Genomic DNA, 21705 nt, shown 5'->3' on the forward strand with positions numbered 1-21705 from the left:
AAATAAAATAAAAATAAAACAAGGCACAGAATTTTCTGCAAATGACTTAACTAAACTAAATCCAAGCTGGACTTGGCCAAAAAATAAAACCCAAACTGAGGTGTCGAACAGCAGAGTGTACTTTACAAATAACATTTTTTACACAGCCAATCCCGGATCCTCCCAGTCTGACATCTCTCCACCCATTCATTTAAAACAAAAACAAAAAAACAAAAAAACAAAAGACACAAGCTGGTTGCAACTTCCAATATCACTGTCTCTGTCATCTAAATTGGGCCAGTAACTGTCCACGGTTGGACACCTCATTGAAACGAAGGCTGATCTAGATGAAGTACTCTTTCTTTTCTTCAGAGTTGTTCTGTCCTCCTTCTGCATTGATTATAGCTGTGTCTGCGTCCGCTGCATCATCTGCTCCTTTGGCTTCATGAGTGAAGTATGTACCTGAAAATAAAGCAGTGAGGTTCTGTGACTCATTGATGGTCTCTGCATAAATGGCTGTAACACTGCTGCTTGCTTTACTGCGAAGAAGCCAGGAGAAGGGGAGAAAAAGAACCATCACCGGAAGGAAGGAGAGAAGTCTGAATCTAGGGGTTCTGTAGGTGTTACTCAAACAAACAGCTGTGATAGCATTAATCCGCAAGACAGCACAATGACCTCAGACATTAAGCTTGAGATTTTTCCAATGCTGTCTCATGGATTTAGATGCACACTAAATTCAGTAGGAATTGTGCATCTAAATTCTGCAAGGGGGCTTTGAAACTGACAGTCTAGGGCATTATAAAAATGACCCCAAGGAAAGAACGAACATGACTGGTTAGGACATTATATAATGACCCAGGGCGAGTTTCTCTCCATGACTGGGTAGATTGAGAACTACCAATAACCATGCTTCTCCCCACCCCTTTTAAAATTTTGTCATTTCAATCAGAGCCTCCAGCACGGGAGGGCGGGGGTGGGCACTTCAGCGGTGACACTGGCAGTGCTCAGCAAAGTACATAGGAGTTCCCAGGAGCACATACAACAAGTGATGATCATCAGCATCCCACACTGACCAAAGGGCCTTAAATGCTCTTATGAGTGGACTGAATTAATAACAGAATGATTTTTAAGTTACTTCATGCCATGTAAGAGTCTGGAATGATATTGACCCTCCCAGTACACGAGAGTGCAGAAATAAATTAGTATATTCTTAAGCACGTCATGCCCTTCCATTAAGGATGACATCTCTTTCATCTATCCTTCTCTCCCAATCCTGATGCGCTTTCCCCCTTCTTCTCGGTCTCTATTGTGCGCCCCATCTTGCTTTTAGCTTCCTCCCATCCTGTATTCCTGTTTCCTGGATCCCCTTTCCACTATACAAGTCCGTCTGCTGCTTTTTCTGTTCTCTCTCCTGCTGTGTGGCAAAACACAGTGCACTGTATCACTGAGTGTTACAGCTGCCACCACACCAAACCCTCCCAACGTTGTATTTTAAGCCTCAGCTTACCTTTATGTCTTGCAAAGTATCGCCCTAAAATGATGAGCAGGCAAAGCATTGCGAACACCACCACGGCCACGACCCCGCCGATCACCGCATGGTCCACGGCCCTTATGGACCCTTCATCACCTGCTCGAGAATCTGTCGAGAGCAGAAGAGGAATAGGAATTTGGGACTTATTACAGGGTGATTTGAAGGTCTGGCTGCCGTTGTGCCCAGGGTTGGAAAAGCCACCCTTTTACTTTTAAAAGGAGAGGGGTAAAGCACTGCAGTGTGTGAGTGTGAGTGAGAGAGATGTGGGCAGTTGTGTGCAGATTGGGCCACAGGTTGAGAACCACTGATTCCGATGGGTCAGTTCACACAAGGGTGCAGACAGGCCTGGCTGATCAACTCACAAGGTATTTTTCCACCATGCAGCAGCAGAGTCACCACTAATGCATGTGGAACAAGATCGGGAAGGGAAGGGAGACATGGAATCATCTGCATCTTTTGTGAGGGTCTGTCCACACCTCCGTCCCCAATTTCAATTCTCCCTCCCCCCAGGTAAAGGTGATGATCTAACAATTGGCCAGGGAGTGCCAGTATGGTGACATCAAATATCAGTTGTATGGAAATATCAACAGGATATTTATTTATATGAATGTTCAATCCCCCAAAATTTTATTTGCATCGCGAAAAAGTGATCAAGTTCTCAAGTTTGTAATTTCAAAAGAAATCTAGGATTATGTGATTAAATACATTTTTTCTCAATACCATTCCATGATGCATCAAATAGCAGAACTCTCAATGCAAACCATAAAACCCTCTTCAAACACAGATAGCGAGCAATAATTGTACATTGCCTCCAACCGCTTTATTTTATTTATTTAACACCTCGCCATGCAATTAATTTTCTTTTATAAGCATCTCTCCCTTAGGATGCCAGTACCCTAGAGAGGAATGACTTATTTGGCGGGGGAACAACTCTGAAATGAACCCAGAATGAGCTATGGCCATGTAAAATGAATGTATAGCAGTGTAAACAATTTTAATTTAAGAATGCAGCTACATCAACCCTTGCTGCAATTCTAATGGCAACCGAGATTTATAATGTAGTAAAAAACAATTATTCTCCCGTTGATTAATACATTAACATTTGGAATGGAAGCTAAACCATTGTCTCTTTTTTTTTTTATTGAGTCAAGCGCGACACCTCTATTAAAATGATTTACTAGCCGTACCTTACAATTTAAGCACAGCAGCAACAGAAACGGTAAAAATCTTTTAACTTTACATGATTTGTGAAGTCATATGTGAAGGATTTACCATTTAAATCTTTCACTACAAGCAGCACATGGCCTATAAATCTGTCCCACATGCAGTTGCCCGGACACCTAAGAGAAATGCATTTCACCAGGAAGACTGAGAGTGCAAATTCAAGTCAATTTTTAAGAAAGATTTATCTCCGTCTCTCTCCAAATAACAGAGCAAATCTCTGAAGCCTCCACCTCTAATAATATTTGAAGTTTATCGATCAAGTGTACAGATCCGTGACAGCTAAAGGTAATGGTGCTCTTTTGAGCCGAAACCTGATACAATGTTTTCAGCGGGAGTTCAGGATTTACACTTTCTATCGATATTTCCAATTCTGTTCTAAGATTAAGAACTGAAGGATGTAAGTAAATAATTCGTGACCGAGAGCTCCATAAAATGCATTTTAATTAAAACAGTTTAAATTAAACAGAAAAAAAATCTTAAAGTGTTTCTTCGAGTTGCCTTTTAAACTTAACAGAACAAAATGGGTAGAATTGGCATAGACTAAGGAATGTCTAGGTTTAATTAGGTCAAAGTAGGTGCACATTAAAAGGACAAAATGAAGAGCAGCCAATTAGACAGAACCATGTTAAATAAAATCCCCTTCAGCAATATATCTAATACGTTAAACTAAGTGTGGCAAAAAATATTCTCCTGGTAGCCAAAAGCTTTCACTACTGGGGTAGCTCTGGCATGATATACATAGAAATCATTTAACTATGATTAGAATGTGCTAGAGAAATGTAAAAGCGTGATATGGATTAAGACTTCTTGGTGCTCACAAAACAGTGCCTACAAATGGCAGGTATATACCATATAGGTTATTCCTTACAACTTCATGATTAGAAAAATGAAATGCAAAATTCTCTCTAACAATGACAAAGTGTATCCAAAGGACAAAACTTATCAGGAAAGCAACCAATGAAATATTTTACTCAGTTGAAAAACCATAAATGTTGATCTCTCAAGGAGGAGAATTAACTAATCATGACTTGCCAAGGGTTTCAGATCCAGTCAGTTCCCCCCCCCCCCCCCCCCCCAAGTAAATTTTTCATAGCTGGGTGGAGACAAACAGGAAGAAGATATTTACAATACAGAAGATACATGTACAAAGGTAAGTAATTCAGAGAAAGGTGCAGATCCTGATAACTAAGGGCAGAGAAGGGCTCCCAGTGACTGCAAAATATACCCTGAAAAAATTTCTCCTGAGAAGGGCATTCCTCTGTTACCCGAGCTGCAGACATGTGCCTTATCAGAAAAATACATCTGCATTTGCTGTTGTGGCCAGCGGTGTAATGACCATGATTACTGACAGCTGCCCCACCCAAACATCATGTCCCCCTTGGCACCTAGACTGCAAACATACTAGGGGCAGGGACTGTTACTTGTCAATATAGCACCTAGAACAACGGGTGATCCCTGACTGGTGTTCTAGGCAACCCTTCTAAAATCATCTCATTCCATGTTCCAGCACAACTATTTAAGGTCTTTAAAAAGTCATTTTCCACAAGACAACCAAAGTTGGCTGATCCACTCAGTGGTCATTTAAGACAGGTTTCACTGTATTTATCAATGTAACCAATTATTTTTATTTGTTCTAAAATCTATGTGCACTCTTCACAGCTACTTACAGCAGAAGCACACCAATTCAACAGGTATCTTCCAAGTCTCACTCTGATCACACAATTAAATAACGCCCCACACTAACTCACCTATCTTCCTCAGTTTGTTTATTGCAGTTCTATTAGTTAACTCTACAGACTGGCAACATCAGACGTTATGATTTCCTAGTGCTGCACCCTCTCTGCCAGAGAGATGGACGTACCCCAAATTAAGAGTAAGGATTTCTTGCTGACGTTGGGAACAGTTAGGGCAAAGTATGCACATCAAAGCATATCTGTATCATGTGAGAGCACAGCCCAAGAATTGGAGCCAAGATGCATTTTGCTTGATCCAACGCAGATGGAGAAAAAGACAAATATAGGACCAGAGCTCCAGATGGTGTAAATCGGCATAGCAACAATTACAGTGGAGCTACGTTGGTTTACCCCAGCCGGAGATCTACTGAAGTGCTGTGCCAAAGCCACTGGCCTGACAGCTCCTTGGTGGTTTCTGTTCAATCTGTAATTAAGTCAAGAGCAGTGAGTCTTTAGTCATGTCCCTGCTTCCCTGAGAATTGACTTTCAAACACAGCTTGACAAACATTTTTGGCCAGCACAGTTTATTAAATATGATTTCTTCCACTGGGACAGGCACTATTTTTCTTAATTATTTTTATGGAAAACAATATTTTTTTCCAAGTATACGCTCCAAGTTTATTTTATTGCGTGTATGGCTAAATAGTCTAAGTTTACGTGTTAATTAAAAATTAAATACAATACACTGAGGATGTCTAGTACTTGCAAACCATCTAGAGACAAATCTGAGAGTCAGTCAACAGTGCACTTTTGCCTTAGAGGAAAATGGCTTCATATTTGTATTAGACCATCAAACGAAAGGAACTTCTCTCAGAGTCTGACTGCTAATACACTGGATGTTTATTCCCTAGAAATGCTGTACATATTACTCAATTAAAACAGTATTACCCAATCAGATGTATTTATGCACCTGCTCCCACTTCTCCCATCTTCACAAACAGCCTTCAGCTGAGGAAAGGTAAGTCACTTCTGCAGGGACTCTGCCAATGCACCCCACTCCTGACCTGCAGAACCTCCCTGTTACGTCTGTACTGAGTCTCCCACAAAGCTCTGCCAATACATGCTAATCCCGTCTTGCAGCCCTATTCTTCATATCCTGGGCCTTGAGCAGAGTCTACCAGTTATGTCAAATTGTGTGGCTGTTTCATAAAGTTGACAGATAGGGACTCAGCTGACTCCCTGATAACTCATCGCATTTGTGACCCAAGATAAAGTTTTAAACTCTGCCTCCAGAGAGCACAGGCTCTAAACCATCAAGCTCCATCCTTTCGTGTACATATTTCATGTTTAGCAGCCTGCAGCCAGCTTCATAGAGCAAAATAAAACCACCACTGCCTCTGCTCTCTGCTTCATCTAGTCTCTCTCTGGGCAGTTTGGCTACTTGCCATTTCAACTGGGAAAGAAAATTCAGGGGATATTTAAAGTTCATTATTTAATTTTTTTTAAATGGAAAATGGAACAACTGATGCAGTCTAGCTGCCAGTGGGCATCCATGAATTCCTGCACCTTTAAGATTACACCTGGCAGGCAAGGCCACTGTTGATCCAAACAGAGGCCTCGAGTGAAGGATTCATTTCAGAAATCATGCACAGCCCCACTCACAAGTGGGTCAGTGTCTCACTGATAGGAAGAAAAAAAGTTCCCGAAATAACAATGATCATAGAAAAAAATTAGACTTTCTTCCCTCCAGACAGATGGATCAGCCTTTCTGCTTATTGCCAATGCTTATCAGTGTTTTGAATGGGATTTTCAAGAAGAGGAGCTTACCATCTAATGGCAGGGGCTGACTGCGTTTAAGGACTTATATGGCTTTCTGTCACCATACACCAGAGCATCTGGTGCCATCTCCTCTTCTTCCCCTGTTGTCACTAATTTCTTCACACCTTTGTGTTCTTCCTCTTTCTTCACGTCTCCATATTCATGCCTTAGCCACCACTCTCCACTAAGCACTGAAAGATAAGCATCACCTCTCTTACCCAACCCTACAGGCAGCACCACTGTCAGGACACTTAACACTAATAGAGTTTCTGACTACTAATGCAGGAAGCGCTAATGAGGCTTTTCAGTGGGGCAGATATCACTGGGGAATCACTTGGTGGCATCTGACACAACCGATCCTGAAATGAATGAACCTTTCTATTTTTAGGGATGACTGGAAACAGATCATTTTCCTTTTATTTTAAAGTGCCACAGGGCATCAGATCAGGCTATTTAATTTTTCCTATTAAATTACCCAAGTGCAAAATAAACAAACAAAAAAATTCACACCTGAGATGGGAACTTACCTTCTTTTTTACTTGGTGCTTTAGATATAGGGAGTAAGAACCCCATCCTGTAGCTCAAACACACAACGCTACTATTGACATTCATATGAAATCTTCATGTACAGGCTGCAGTAGCAAACCTACAGTGCATACATTATGTCCACGCACACATGCGCGCTTTTCCAGATGGTAGAGCTCTTTCCTGGACATGCATGCTGAGTTTTCAGCTCAGTTACTAGCCCTGAAGATCACGTGTTGTTACAAACAATGACTCAAGCCCCTTCAGAGCAGGGGGGAGGAGGGGCATTATCCTAACACAGGGAATAGTCAATGATTAATGCCAATTCTTTGTTGGAAAGAAAGGGATGTTGGAGGGAGGGAAGAGGGGAGAGAGTAGTGGAAGCATCAGCTTTCCAAAATTGGTGGCAGGAACAAAGATTTGACCTTAAAAAAGGCATCTGCTGAAAAATGCTGCCCCCAATTTACAAAACCCACTGTAGCTTCATATCTATGATAAAAAAAAAAAAATCAAACAACTTTATTACTGAAGGGGGAACAGGCTAGATGGCAGGAACTGACAAAATGCCACATTGTTTGCTAATCCTAATATGTTATTCTTCCTTAAGATTTGCTTTGCTCAGCACCAATTCAATTACAGATGCTACAAATCCTTCTGACATTTAATTCCCTCTTGTCAGAGAGTAGGAAATGTATACATGCTCCGCTTTCCCATTAAGATGTTAATATACATTGGAGCACGCTGGTCTCGAAAGGGCATAGCCTTTTTAAGGGTGTGTTTGGTTGAGAGGAAGCAATGTAGGAAGGTAAGAAACAGGTGAATATACAGTGTTGCATGTTGCTCTCTGAGCAGCATGCAGTGGTACAGCGCTATTCAGCAACTACTTTGCACCGTAGCAAAAAAAAAAAAAAAAAAAATCATCCAAGTACGGTTCTAATATGTCAAAGCATCTTAAAGGAAAACTGCAGTGATTTGTTTCACCACCTCCTTAGAGGGCTATATTAATAACTTAATATAGGTTGAAACAATGAATTTTTAAACACTGTTGTACTGCCTCCATTGAGGGAAAAAATGGAGCTGCTGACTCTGAATTGGGGGCTGATACAACAGCGAACGTCTCAACCAGGGGGTCAGCCTGATATGAATTAACAGCAAGAACATTCTGCTCCCATTTAAAAGTACAGGGAATTGGAGACGTTGGAAGTTATTTTAATTTTTTTTTTAAACTGGATAAGCCAACTGTTACATTATCTACAAATTAAGAAATATCCGAGCTTTGACAATATATTAAACCTGAAGTTTTCCTTGAAACGAGCATATCTGATAAACAGTATACATAAGGAAAAAAGGAAATGCTCTTTTGAATAGTATCTATTCAACACCATAGCTCAGTTAGATATATTTCCAGATTTCTGGGGAGGATGGATTAAATAATACAGTTAATAGTGAACCCATGGCAGTGTGCAATCTGTAGAATTTCAGCAAAAACAACGAGGTGCCACAAGGACTCCTCCTTGTTTTTGCTGATACAGACTAACACAGCTCCCACCCTGAAACCTGTAGCATTTCAGTTCACTTTGTATACCTGTTTTTCTGGCTTAAGGAAAAATCCATAGTGGCCTCATGTTTACCTTTTGTGAGAGGGAGGATAAATTAGGAGAAAAAACAGTCGAAAGCACCATGTTGGACTATGAAACTGATCAGTGAAACTGCTTATGCATCTTTTGATTCCAGACAAATTTCTGTCCAGAATCATTTTCACAGTACCATATGCCGTTAACTGCTGCTTTTTAAACCTGAATATCCTGTTTTAATTAATTTATAGTTTTAAAGACTAACAACTACTTAACCCCAGTTTCCAAAGCGGACATGATATTTTGGACTTCCAGAGAAGTAACTGTTTTAAAACAACCAGAATACTGGAGACTATCGATTGTCTGAAAAGAAGGGAGTGGATTTTGGTGGCAGTTTTCGGATAGTGTGGGTTAAAACAGCTCGAGCAAGATTGGAGCTCTGGGCTAGACTGTGGCAGATCTTTTCCAGGTAACCGGTGAATGGTTCTGTTTGATTCTGTGTTTACTGGGCCATTTTTTAGATGTAATATTTTATATTTTCCAGATCCCTTGAGTTTCTTTTTACTCTCTTTGCAAGCGGTGAGAACTCAAGCCTCAGAGCTTGAGAACGACTGGATAAGATACGACAATGGACTCATCACTTGCCCGAGTTTAAAATCCAAGTCATATCTGATTTAGAAGTTTAAAAAAAAAAAAAAAAAAGGCAACACACCTGTAAAACCACTGACCGAAATGGAATGTTTTATTTTAAAAATCTGCACAAGAACTGAAAGCCCTAGGTGACCAAGTTCAAGTCCTAGATGGAATTTAGACCTGGTAATTAAAACTGAGAAGCTGGGTTTATATCAGCCTGTCCCCCTTGCACAAAACAGCTGCCCCCACAATGAGTCAAGGTTCTTCACAGTAGCTCCCGGGGTGACTAAAGGGATGGAAGGTTTCTTCACAACACTCCCAACCCCCACGGTGCATAGAAACTTTAGGTTCTGAACTTGATGTCCAGCACCGCATCACCAGGCCAGACTAGCCTCAAGGACTGTTTTTAACAATGCACCTTCACAGTGGTTCGTAGTGCAATTCCAGGTGCTCCACCATTGTGGCTCATTAAGGCTCTATTTCTACCACCTGGGGTACAGTGTAAATAAAGCACTTAAGGAGATATAGTTTGTCCCACCTCTGGCTCAGGGAACAGAGTGTTTTACTCCACTGATTTACTGTAGCTGCTATGTCTATTTTTTCTGGTTTACATTCTGCTATGTAGACCAAGGTCTTAAAACATTTTCTGGGGGGAGAAATGGGGGGGTAACTGACAGCTCTGAAGTTTCTTCTGTGCACATTTGTACTGTAAAAGCAGAAGATTGATAGATCCCTTTGTGCATGTGCAGCTTGGCCGTTAATTTCGGCAATTGAGATTTACCGCTGTACTCCCACAAAAATTTCTTAACAGCGCTTCCATTTCTAGGGGGAAATTAATTTTTAAGCTATGATGTGGGACAATTTTTTTTTAAAGTCTCTTCGTAGCTACCATACTACTCATGTTTTTGCAATACATGGATTGTGCCCGAGAAGGGAAAACAAGCGATGTTTTTTAAAAAAAACCCTAAGCCCAGTAAATATCTTACTTTTAAAAGGTAAAGTTAATGAATACCATTTTCAAAAGTGCATGTGACTTAGGAGACAAAGTCCCATTTTCAAAAGTGACTTAGGAGCCTATGGCCCATTGACTTTCAATGAGATTTAGGCTCCTTACCTAAATCACGTTTCATAATGGGACTTCGGCCACTAAATCACTTTGGCACTTTTGAAGATGTTACCCACTGTCTAAAAGGTATAACAACATGTAATAAAAAAAGCCAGTCCATCTCTGCTAATAACTAGGAGGCTAAAAAAAACATTGACCATGAACATTTTCAAAGTGCATTTTCTATTTAAAGAAGTACTTTGATTGGTCAACTTGCTTTGTGGTGAGTTTTATCAAGCTGCCTATGAAAACGGTATTAGCTAAAGCAGCAATGGGGTTTGGGATTTTTCGTGCCTGTCATTAGTTTGGAGAAATGTGTCATGTTCATCCATAAATAGGGAAGGATTGGAATTGCTACCCGGATGCAGTAGGAATGGATGATATTATTATTCATGATGACAGTTTAGCATTAAGTGCGCTACACCTACTCTAATTTATTGATGGACTGTTTAAGACTGGTGTTAACCTGTTTGTCTTGTATTATAATTGAATTTGGTCTCTAACAAACTATAGAAATTCAAGGAGTTCATCCTTCTTCAATCAATAAGCTCCTCTGCAGTGACCCATTTCAAGATAGCTTCATAAAAAATAATGTATCTTGTTTTAATAAATTTAATCACTATGACAGCTGTTCAATTTTTATTGGCTGTTTCTTCAGACATTTCTCTGCTAGAGAATGAAGCCACGCTTACAATCAATAGTAATTGATTAATCAGCATCCCCCTTGAACAAAGATGCTAATCAGGTTTTGATTAGCTAATCAAACCAGATGCAGAGGCTACATGGTTGTTCCTTGATTGTTCAGTGTTTTACAAGATGTGTATCACCACCATTGAGAAAAGTAAGACGACTATAATGCATCTGTGGGGAGGGAAACTACAATTTACTGAATTAATTTAACTGGATTATTACAATCATAAGCAAAAAAACATCTTAGCACTTGTGACAGGTGAGTGATTGACAAGACTACAGCTACGATACCCCTGATACTATGGTGCCAAGGAGGGGTTGATGGGGGAATAATTTCATATGAGTTCCTGTGAGCATAAAACAAATTATTTCACAGCAATAGGGTCTTATGTTACAGAGCAAATGTTTGAGTCATAGGGACATATGTACCTCAAGCAGCAAAAGTCATACAGGCCACTGGAACCTACCTACCTAGATGCAGGGGAATAGATGCATTATATAATTGTACTGTTCGGAGAGTCCCCGGGGGAACTATTTGGCAGGGTGTGAATACCAGAAATAAATGGCATACTGCGCAAACCCTGTTGCTTAACTAGCATTTAATGATGCCAGAGCTCATCAATAATTCTGTCTGGAGGGGCTTCCTGTTCAACTCTGGGTGCAATTCAAGGTGTTGCTATTCATTTTTGAAGCCCAACGTGCTTGAATGTTGGCTAGCCACCAAAATGCCAGTCTCCCAACATACATGTAAAGGAGATGAGATCAGCTGGACACTCACTCATAGGCCTTAGAACTGGAAGTTTGGAGGCTGGGCATTTTCAGTAGGTGGCTCTCAACTCGGAACTTACCTTTACCGTATGTCGGAAAGCCTGAGTTTGCTGACTGACCTTCTGGGCATGACAGGCGGCCCATCTGGCTACTCAGGGTATGTCTAGGTTGCAATAAAACACCCGCAGCAGGCCTGTGCCAGCTGACTTGGGCTTGCAGGGCTGGGGCTGTAGGACTATAAAATTGCAGTGTGGACGTTTGGACTGGAGCCTGGGCTCTGGGACCCTCCCCTCTCGCAGTGTCCCAGAACCCAGGCTCCAACCTCAGCCTCAATATTTACACTGTAATTTTACAGCCCCACAGCCTGAGCCCCTTGAGTCCAAATCAGCTGACCCTGGTCAGCCGCAGGTGTTTTATTGCAGTGTGGACATACCCTCAGACTTTTGCTTAAGGGGTTAGTGTATGCTGGTTTATAGCTAAGGAAGGGGATGAGACACTTTTGTAATTCTAAGTGACGTTGATGACTAAAGTTGGTGGCGTTAATCTCTGGGCACATGCGCATAAGTAATAAAACAGTTTTTAAAAATCTACAAAATATTAATAACCTATAGACCAAGTTCTCAAAACACATGGTCTGTTTTACATCTGCAAAAACATGCCAAATGGGCATGTGCTCGTGCAAACAGGACACCTTCTCACCCGCTTGGTATGGGTAGCAGGTGTGTTAGCAATGGATTTTGTGAAGGTTTTTGAAAATGTAGCCCTACATTTTAAAGCTTCAAATAGAAAAACACACCTATCAGCAGAAAATATGCTATCCTGTCAATGCCTCTAGACAGAATGAGTCACTGGCTGCATCGGAAGCAAAATGGGAAAATTAAACAAAATTATTACCTTGTCCCTATGCCAGTCAGTACTATCCATTCCTCAACAGCCTGCTACACTCAGTTTGAGAGTTTGTGCTGTGGTCAGGAATTTGAGAGACAGGCAGCTCCACTCAAAAAGCAGCAACAGGAGTGATGGAAGAGATTCATTTCAGCAATTCGACTAGGGAATTCCTCTCTAAGTTATTCAGTTAATTGGTTATAGTTTTTTTGTTCTAATTAACTATCAAATCAAAACAATCATTTCCCCTCCATACATTGATACATCACAAACACCTGGTACTTCTTAGCTATCAGGACTGGCTCAGGCCTGAGGTATCATTATTAGCACCGCCGGGCTCTACAGCTGTTGTACAGCTCATGGGATGTCTTATTCGGATAAAATGCACGGTAGTTCAATAATGTCTAACCACTTGGCCAATTTACACCTCTAGTGGCACACACAAAAAGACGCAGATAAGTTTACTGGGAATAAAACAAAACTTTCTATGAAGTAAAAAAAAAAAGGTATAAAATTGGACTTTTTTTTTTTTTTACTACAAAATGGAGAAGCATCAAATCAAGACGATGCCTCTGGGCAGCGCTGCTCCCAAGTACCTATGGACCCTGCAGCCAGCCCCCCTCAACAATTGCCAGGAGTCCCACAATGGAAGCAGGACTTCAAGTGGGTCTGCTTCACCATGATTTTGTGTACTATAGAAGAGCCCCATTCTGACGCCTGAAGGGGAACCCATATGGCCCATTTCTTTCTTGACTGTTTGAAAGTCTCACATGGTGCCTCACAGTTCACGTGCACTCAAGACCTCACAGCACAAATAAAAATGGGTCAGTAAAACGAACAATTAAAAGTGAAGCAGTGACAGCACGTGCTAAATTAGAGTATTTAGAATGTTCAGAAGGAGCTCATCTGACTAGATGTAAGTGAGACCAAGTGATTTAACATACATCTATGTACCATAGTTTATGTCTGTGTTTCAACTACATCCACCCCTCCCAAATCGCCCGCTGAAGAGATGTTTGTTTCTTAATTTGTAACAGTAATGCCTGCATTTGGGAAATCAGCAATAAAACCTACTTGTGCAAGTTGCTCAGTCTGCTGTGAAAAAAAGGTTCAAAGCATCTAATTAATTTACATTATAGCGCGTGATAAAAGAATTGTCCCTTTCTCTCCCCATTTGAGATAATCATGTCATGACAATTTCCCAGCACAACATGAAGTAGCAGGCAGGGTAGATTTAGTGCAAACTGCATTTTTATAGACGTTCATACAATCCAACATCCGGGAGTGTTTTACAAATGTAACAAAATTTCAACTGAACCATTCTCTAATTAGGATTAAAACATTATTTCAAGCCACTGAACTTACAGTTGCTGTTTGACAACCTGAAATATGAATCACATCGTATTGCATACATTTCCCTGCCCCCATTCTGAAGTATGTTAATATGTAAATGCATGCCAATATTGAGAGAGGAAAAAAGAAGCAGAAAACAAGTATATTTCTAAAAGACAGGCTTCTATATTTAATTGCTACACAACAGCAACTGTGCAATGCAAAATGGCCAAGATGCAGAAATCAAAGTGGAAGCAGTATCCACAGATTGAACACAACACTGTTTTATCTAATTACTCGCCCTTACCTGAGAGATCCCCATAGTCCAGTTCCTCTGCGGAATTTGGCAACCGAGTAAAGCCTTACAAGTAAAAACAAACTCGTTTTTCTTTATATTCCTCAAGGGACAACAATAATACACTTAACATTTGAGGATGGATTTACTGGAAAAAAAAGTGAGTCAGTCACTTGCCACCTTTGGATGGTTTGAATAGATTAGCTTGTAAATGCAGTTCTCCAATCGTCTACTTTAGTACTGATAGACTGTCAGAAAGATTCCTCAGTCTACACTGTTTAAAACACATGAAACATGAAGGTCAATGTTCAAAATCACTCATCCATAACAGCATGCAAAAACCCTTCCCAAACCTTGATTGTTAACTGTCAAATGGTGTGATTTATCACTTTATTACAGTTCTATTTAGATTACACGTGTGTATGTATGTAAAATTTTATTTCTAGTTACAATACAAATTGAAATCCTTGGCCAATGTTGACACAAACAGCATTTTATTAATTTATGGATATCTTGGATAAAAAGGTTACCCTACCTTTCCAGAACTGTTGTCCTTTAAGATGTGTTGTGCATGTCCATTCCACTGTGTATGCGCCTCGTACACAGCGTCAAGAGATTTTTCCCTCAGCAGTACCTATCAGGGCAGCAGGAGTGCCCTCTGGTGCCTTCCACTGCTGCATCCAGGTATAAAAGGCCATGCTGCCCCTGACCCCCCTTCAGTTCCTTCCTTCTAGAAAGGCTCTGATAAAGAGGGGGAGGAGGGTGGGTCATGGAATGGACATGTGCAACGCATCTTAAAAAACAGTTACAGAGAAGTAGATATAAGGTTTTTTTCCCCTTCGAGCAATTGCACATGTCCATTTCACTGTAGGTGACTCAAGCAGGGAGGGAGAACGCACATGTGGGCCGAACAAACACTGCTACCTAAAATCTCCAATTAGAGGCGCAGGGATGCAAATACACCTACAGTGAGCACCCATAGGGACACTACTCAAAGAAGAGTGAATGTTGACATGGCCACACTGGGGCTATTAGAATCTTGCTTGACTTTGGACAAGACTTTGGGCAGGAGCAGAACTGGAGGGAAGGCACACAACAGGCCTTCTGACCAGGGTCAGAGGAACGCAGTCAGTCAGTGAACCTGGGCTGTGAATTGCTCAGGAACAAAAAGATGACTTTTGTTTGCTCTTGTTGTAAACAGGTCCACTTGGGGAGTTCCCTGCTGCTAGAAAATGGACCTGGACACATCTGGGCTCAGATACCATCGTGGTGATCTGCAAACGACCTGCTCAGGCAGTATACCAGAGTGTTTTGAACTCCTGGAAGGTAAGCAGCTCTCAGGTTGAGAGAACTGGCGATGTAGAAATTCCAAAGGAGGATTGCCTCCCGGCATAACGTTGTCAAATGGGCTCCCTCTGGTTTGTATACTTAGAACATGGCTTCTGCGCTAAGAGTACCAACGAATTCCGCCCCTCGATACGCAGAAGGAACACCACGAAAGCCAAACAGATGGCCCAAAGTGCCCCGATATTTATATGGAGATTTAGATCCTCAAGAAACCAAAGGCCCTGAGTCTGAAGGGGACCTAAGTGAGCTCCCCAATCTAGATCCAATGCATCTGTGACTAGAGTGAGTGACTTATGGAGGAGCAAAAGGAAACTCCCTCATCAACACTTGCAGGTTCTACCCCTGCCCCGGGAGGACAAGATCTGAGCAGATACTTGAACTACCAGGTCAACTGACGATGGGCCGGCGAGTACACAAGGGCTAGCCAACCCCCTGGCATGCTGCACCACGTCATGCACACCGCTGTCTCTCCTAGAAGTTTGAGGCAATTCTGAACCACATTCTGACAGATCACGAGCAACAACCTGCACTGACTGGAACTTCTGCTCCGGCAGGAAAGCCCTGGGATTTGTAGAGTCCAGGACTGCCTCAATGAATTCTATTTGAACAGGTGTCAGGGTAGATTTCTCTGTCCTGATTAGGAACCCTGGTGTGTTGAAAGCAGACTGAAGAGTGGCTACACTATAGAATACCCGAGACCTGGACCAGCCTTTCACTAGCCAGTCATCCAGGTAGGGGAATACACGGATTCCTGGCCTTCGCAGGGATGCTGCTATTGCAGCCATGAATTTTGTGAAGATGCGAGGGGCTGCTGTGAACCGGCAGCGGCTTCCATTGACCATGAATCTGAGAAACTTTCTGAGGCTCTGGTGAATCACCACATGAAAATAAGCATCCTTTAAGTCAAGAGCAGTAGACCAGTCCCTAGGATCTAAGGAAGGGAGTAACAGGTGCTAGAGTAACCAGCCGGAATTGTGTTGTCTTTTGGAACTTGTTTAGCTGCTTTAGATCTAAAATAGGCCTGATACTCCCTTTGCCTTTGGGATTAGGAAGGAATGGGAATAAAATCCCTTCTCTCTGAAGGGCATGGAACTTCCTGCATGGGCTCCATGAGGAGAGGAGACAATCTCCTGAAGTAGCATGCTCTCGTCAGAGTGGTCCCCGAAGAGTGACGGGTACAGAAATAAATCGAAGGGTGTACCTCACTTCCACTGTCCATAAGACCCACAGGTACATGTTGATGCGAGTCCAAACACTTCGGAAATGGGATAGGTGATTGGAGTGGGGAAAGATGGCACTGTGGGGAGTGGTGTACTGCTCTTAACCAACAGGTCAAAAGGATTGTTCAGGGGACCCAATCTGCCTAGAACTGGCAACTGCAGAAGAGCAAAGAGGAGGAAGTCATCTCTTGTAACTTCTACTCTTTGTGGAGAGGTTCTGGGTACGTGGCAAGAAGGGATGAAGGTATTGGGAAAGCTCTGGATGGAACGGCTTTCTTATTGCCACTGGTGTGCAAGTCCCCAGAGACAGAAAGGTCACCCCTGAATCCTTAAGACTGTGAAGCCTCTCCTCTCTTATCAGAAAAGAGTGTGAGGCCTTCAAAGGTTTGTTGCACCTGTGGGGGAAGACCTGATGACTGCAGCCAAGATGAACATGCAGAGTGATGATCGAAGCCACTGCTCGAGCCACAGAGTCCACCACATTCAGGCTAACCTGCAAAGCTGTCTTGGCAACAAATTTGCCCTCCTCCACCATAGAAGTGAACTCCTGCTTTTGCCTCATCAGGAAGCTTGTCTCTGAACTTCAGGATACTTCAAAGGCTGAAATTGTGCTGGCCCAGCAGAGCCTGTTGGTTTGCGACCCTAAGCTGTAAAGCTCCTGTGCAATAAAGCTTCCTGCCGAACAGGTCTAGCTTTTTTGCTTCTTTTCCTTTAGACGTTGAGGCCTCGTGTCTCTCTTCTTCTTTAACAGCAGCAACTACCAGGGAGCCTGGAGGAAGGTGATTATAGAAGTGCTCGAATCCCCGTGAAGGGACATATCTTCTCTCCACCCTTTTAGCAGTGGTTGGCAGGGAAGATGGGGTCTACTATAAAACTGTGACAGGTTCCAGGATAGCCTCATGAATAGGGAGAGCTACCCTAGAGTGTCCTCCAGAGGCTAAAATGTCCACAAGCCTGCATGCCCTTTCCTGTACCTCTTCTGGTTGGAGATACAGAGCTGCAACCACCCTCTTCAACCCTGAAATCAACGGGACGGTGAGAGCTTGGCTCAGTCACTACCACCTCATCAGTTGATGAAGAGGAGGCAGCTCAGGATTGTTGAGGAGGTCCCCTCCTTTAATTCCTCCACAGGACAGTCCTGTGCACGCAGCTCCGCCTGCACGACTCTGGAGGAGGGAAGACTGACCTTGTTGCAGATGCTCCCAGCATCTAGGTGATGTGTAAGGGTGCGAAGGGAGCGAAGAGACTCTAGAACATGGAAGGAAGCCCCTAGGGTTCCAAAAGGGCCATTGATATGGAGGCAGGGCCCAGCTACGTGCAGGCCACTGGTCCTTAGAGAGCTGCGGCTGTGGCCAATACCATGATGGGCAGGCACCCCACTGCGGGTTGCTGGGCATGCTTGGGGCAAGACACACATGATCCAACGGACTCTGTTACCTCAGATCACAGTGGAGCTGACCCCATTGGTACCGGGGAGGCCAGTTCTGAGTCTGGAGATGGGGGTACCAGTGAGATCATTGCTGGCTTCCTCTAGATAGAGCCCTATGAAGAGGGGCCACAACTACAGAAGCCACCAGTACTGAATGGTGCTCTGGGGTTGGAACTGGGACCATGTGCTTCCAATCCTGGTACCAGGCCAGATACCCAAACATCAGGGGAAGCTGCCACCGACAGGTTAAGCAACTCTCTGGCTGCCTCGAAAGCCTTGGCTGTAGACAGCACCAGAAAGGGCTCCGGAGTCTATGGTACCGAAACGCGTGCTGGTCCTTTGGGGATTGGTTGCAATGGACCTGTCCCAGCCTCTGGAGTCAGCAATCCCTCCAGGCTTACTGACTGTGTCTGGGGATGCCTCCTCTTTGAGGGCACCTCTGAGTTCTTGCCTCTGCTCAAGTGCCTTCACCATAGACTTCAAAGGCCCCAATACAGAGTGTTTGGGAGACTCACGTTGTCTCTTCTTGAGTACCAGCAACGAGGATCTGCCTCCGGACTCCTAACAGGGGGGAGCACTTGTAACTGACTCTCATGTGCTCATACGCATTCAGAGTGGGAAGGTTCTGAGGGCAGGCGAAGCACAGATTCCACAAGCAGGAACTGGAGTCTGGCAGCGCGATCCTTTTTCAATTGGGGTTTGAACCTTTTACAAACGTGACATTTGTCACTCACATACACCTCCCAGACACTTACGGAAGATGGGGTGTGGGCTGCTCACTGGCACAAGACTTGTTACATGAGTAACAGGCCCCAAAGTCAGGAGACAGAGGCATTTAGTCCAATACCAGGCTCGGAAGCCCACTCTAGAAAAACACTACCCTAAATTTATTCTAAATATGTACAAACACTACACTAGCCTAAAAACTAATTCTACAGACACTGTGTACACTAAAAGGAGGAAGGCTTGCAGATACAAAGTTCGGTGCTCCAACAACTGTTACTAGCAGGAGGAAGGAACTAAGTGTGGTTGGGGGTAGCATGGCCCTTTGTACCTGCATGCAGTGGCGTGAGGCACCAAATGGCACTCATACTACCCCGATGGGTACTGCTGAGGGGGAAAAAAAATCTTCTACAACTGTGCATGAGACGCACACCTACAGTGGAATGGACATGTGGAGTCACTCAAAGAAGAACACATTTCAAAACTGCACAGCAGCTGTACAAGCAGATTGCAGGTTCTATCTTCAGTGAAAAAAATCTGATATGGAAAATGATTTTTTTTTTTTTAATTTCAAAACTTGATCCGTTTGTGGAAAAGTATCCTCAAAGCTGATAAAGCAGTTAGGCAGGATAAACCCCTTCCGTGACCTTTAAATACTAAGAGCTATTGCAAGCTACCACTACAACCCAACTAGCTTTGGTTTGAACAGTCGTATCTTTTTTAAGTGTGTTTGAAAAAAGGTTTTTTGAGGGGTTGATGGGAAGCATAGAAAATTTGGTTTAGCGAGGACAATCTTATTCTTTACTACTTTGTTAAAGTGTCAGCACCAATAAAGTATCCGAAGGTCAAAGAATTCTATTTAATTAAGGGATAACACCCAGTGCGATGAAGTAAACTGGTACTTGTAATAAACTGCTGTTGCAAGTGACTGGATGCCAAAGAATGTACACTCAGATTTATATACACTAAGAAGTAGTACGGTTTTAGCTGAACTGCTGCTGACCACATCAGCTGTGCATGGACAAGGGCCAGCACCAGATTACCTAAAAACTGCTGACAACAGATTGCGGCTCTTTCCTAGAGTGGACAGGGCCTTAGCTGTATGAGCAGAAAGATCATCCAAGTCTCCTGAGATTTTATTGGTTGAAAGTGTTCTCTTGCAGAAATGATTTTATCAATTGTATAAAGACACATTACCATTATTCAAATAATAATGATAAATGGGCAACAAAAAGCACCTTAACAATATAGTTGCAAATCTCAGAAAGTTAATCCCTCTCATTTACGTGGTCCAATGGAGTATCAAATAATGTTATATATGCTCCTATAAGGATAGTTGCTATTCAGGAATGGCAAAAATGGAGTTTAGAGCTTGTGTTTACTTCAAATTCTCTTTTGAGTGGAGAGAGATTTTAGGAAGAAGGTATAGAGGTGTTTTTTTAATAATAAAGATGAAGATGTTTATACAATATTGTTGATCTGCAAAATTTCCCCATTAGAAAGCAGCAGACAGTCAACATACACCTCATTATAGATGAAACTGTCATTTTCAATGACATAGTGTTTAAAATACACCACGTCATCTGGAATCTACTGCTTGAATTATCTACTAATGTAGAAAACCATTTAGATTAATGGCACGAAATTTGTTTTCGCGCCACTGTTCGATTTCAGGAAGCTGCACATTTTTTACTGTAATATGATCATCTTAGTATAAATATAATTAGAGTGGACTCTCAGAAGAATTAGACATGCAAACCTGTGCTCTGAAGAGCAGCCATTCAATTTTTATCTCACTAAAATTGCTTCTGTACAGTGTTCTCTTTCACTTAAAGGGAACTTCGTTTTCTCAATAATGAAAAAAGGGCAACGTTGCATTTTTTATGAAGCAAAGAATCTTTTTCAAAAGGAAATTTAACAATTCAGCAATTCAGTTTCTACCTGCACCTGGTACACTCAAAAATGTCACCGAACAGTATTAAAATCTGTTGCGAGGCATTTTAAATATGTGGTAAATTACTACTTGATTTTTCTCATTAAACTTTCATATCGACTATTAAAGTCCTTTCTCTTCATTTCTGATTAAAATGTATGCTAAGTCTTCTACAACTTCTTTAAATAAATGAAAGTTAACTTTTCACTCCGATGCAATTTTGCTGCCAAATAATAAAACTTAAAAAGGTGAAAACATCAAGTTACAAGTTTAATCACTTCCAGGTACAGATATTTAAGTGATTACGTTAGTATGCCATCTATTTATTCAGATTTATATTGACAAAATAACATTGTGTAGCGTCCCGTAAATAATCTCTATTTTTTAAAGCAACAATTATTTTCTTTCCTTATAAGACAGGAAATATCAAATTATGGCTCTATTTTATGTTAATCATTTTACACCAGTCGACAGACATCTTAAAACATACGTAGAGATCTTTGTGACATTTTATTTAAATTGCCCCAAGGATTGGACGTGCAAGGTAACATTTTAAATTATTATATTTACTATTAGGGTTATACATTAAGGGGAAAATTTTCAAATGGAACAAATAGCAGTTAGGCGCCCACTGTTGCCCTATTATGTCAATACAGAAGCCAGCATGAGATTGTTCTTTTCTGTACTGTTTATATGGCCAAGATTCTCAAAAGTGGTTAGTGCTTTTGGATGGCTCAGTTTGGGATGCCATCTTAAGCCTGATTTTCAGAGTGGGTAATTGTTAGAAAGGAAACAGTAACTTAACAACCCATTGGACATTTGTGTTACCATCAACATCAAAAACCCCTCATGTGCTACCAATTACCTATTCCCCTCCTTAGCTAGCATGAATATCTACAATATTGAGATGGATAATATTTTTTTCCTCCCTCAACCTCTAATCAGATTTTGGTGTCACAGACATTTTATTATGAAATTCTGTCTCTTTCTTTCTTTGTCAGCTTTAGGAGGGTTTTTTCCA

At 41.9% G+C, this 21705-nt stretch overlaps 1 protein-coding gene across 1 annotated transcript in view; it reads right to left on the reverse strand.

Annotated features, from left to right (window-relative positions):
- Window positions 1-322: 322 nt before the first annotated feature.
- Window positions 323-21705, reverse strand: part of CADM1 (cell adhesion molecule 1) — a 290220-nt gene continuing 268837 nt past the window's right edge. Inside the window, exons 10-12 of the mRNA XM_065417204.1 lie at window positions 14045-14098; window positions 1487-1618; window positions 323-441 (exon numbers count right to left, since the gene is read on the reverse strand). Coding sequence (XP_065273276.1) covers window positions 323-441; window positions 1487-1618; window positions 14045-14098 — 305 coding nt within the window. The remainder of the gene's footprint in view (window positions 442-1486; window positions 1619-14044; window positions 14099-21705) is intronic.

Source organism: Emys orbicularis, chromosome 15, assembly GCF_028017835.1.
Source record: "Emys orbicularis isolate rEmyOrb1 chromosome 15, rEmyOrb1.hap1, whole genome shotgun sequence".
NCBI classification, from domain to species: Eukaryota; Metazoa; Chordata; order Testudines; family Emydidae; genus Emys; species Emys orbicularis.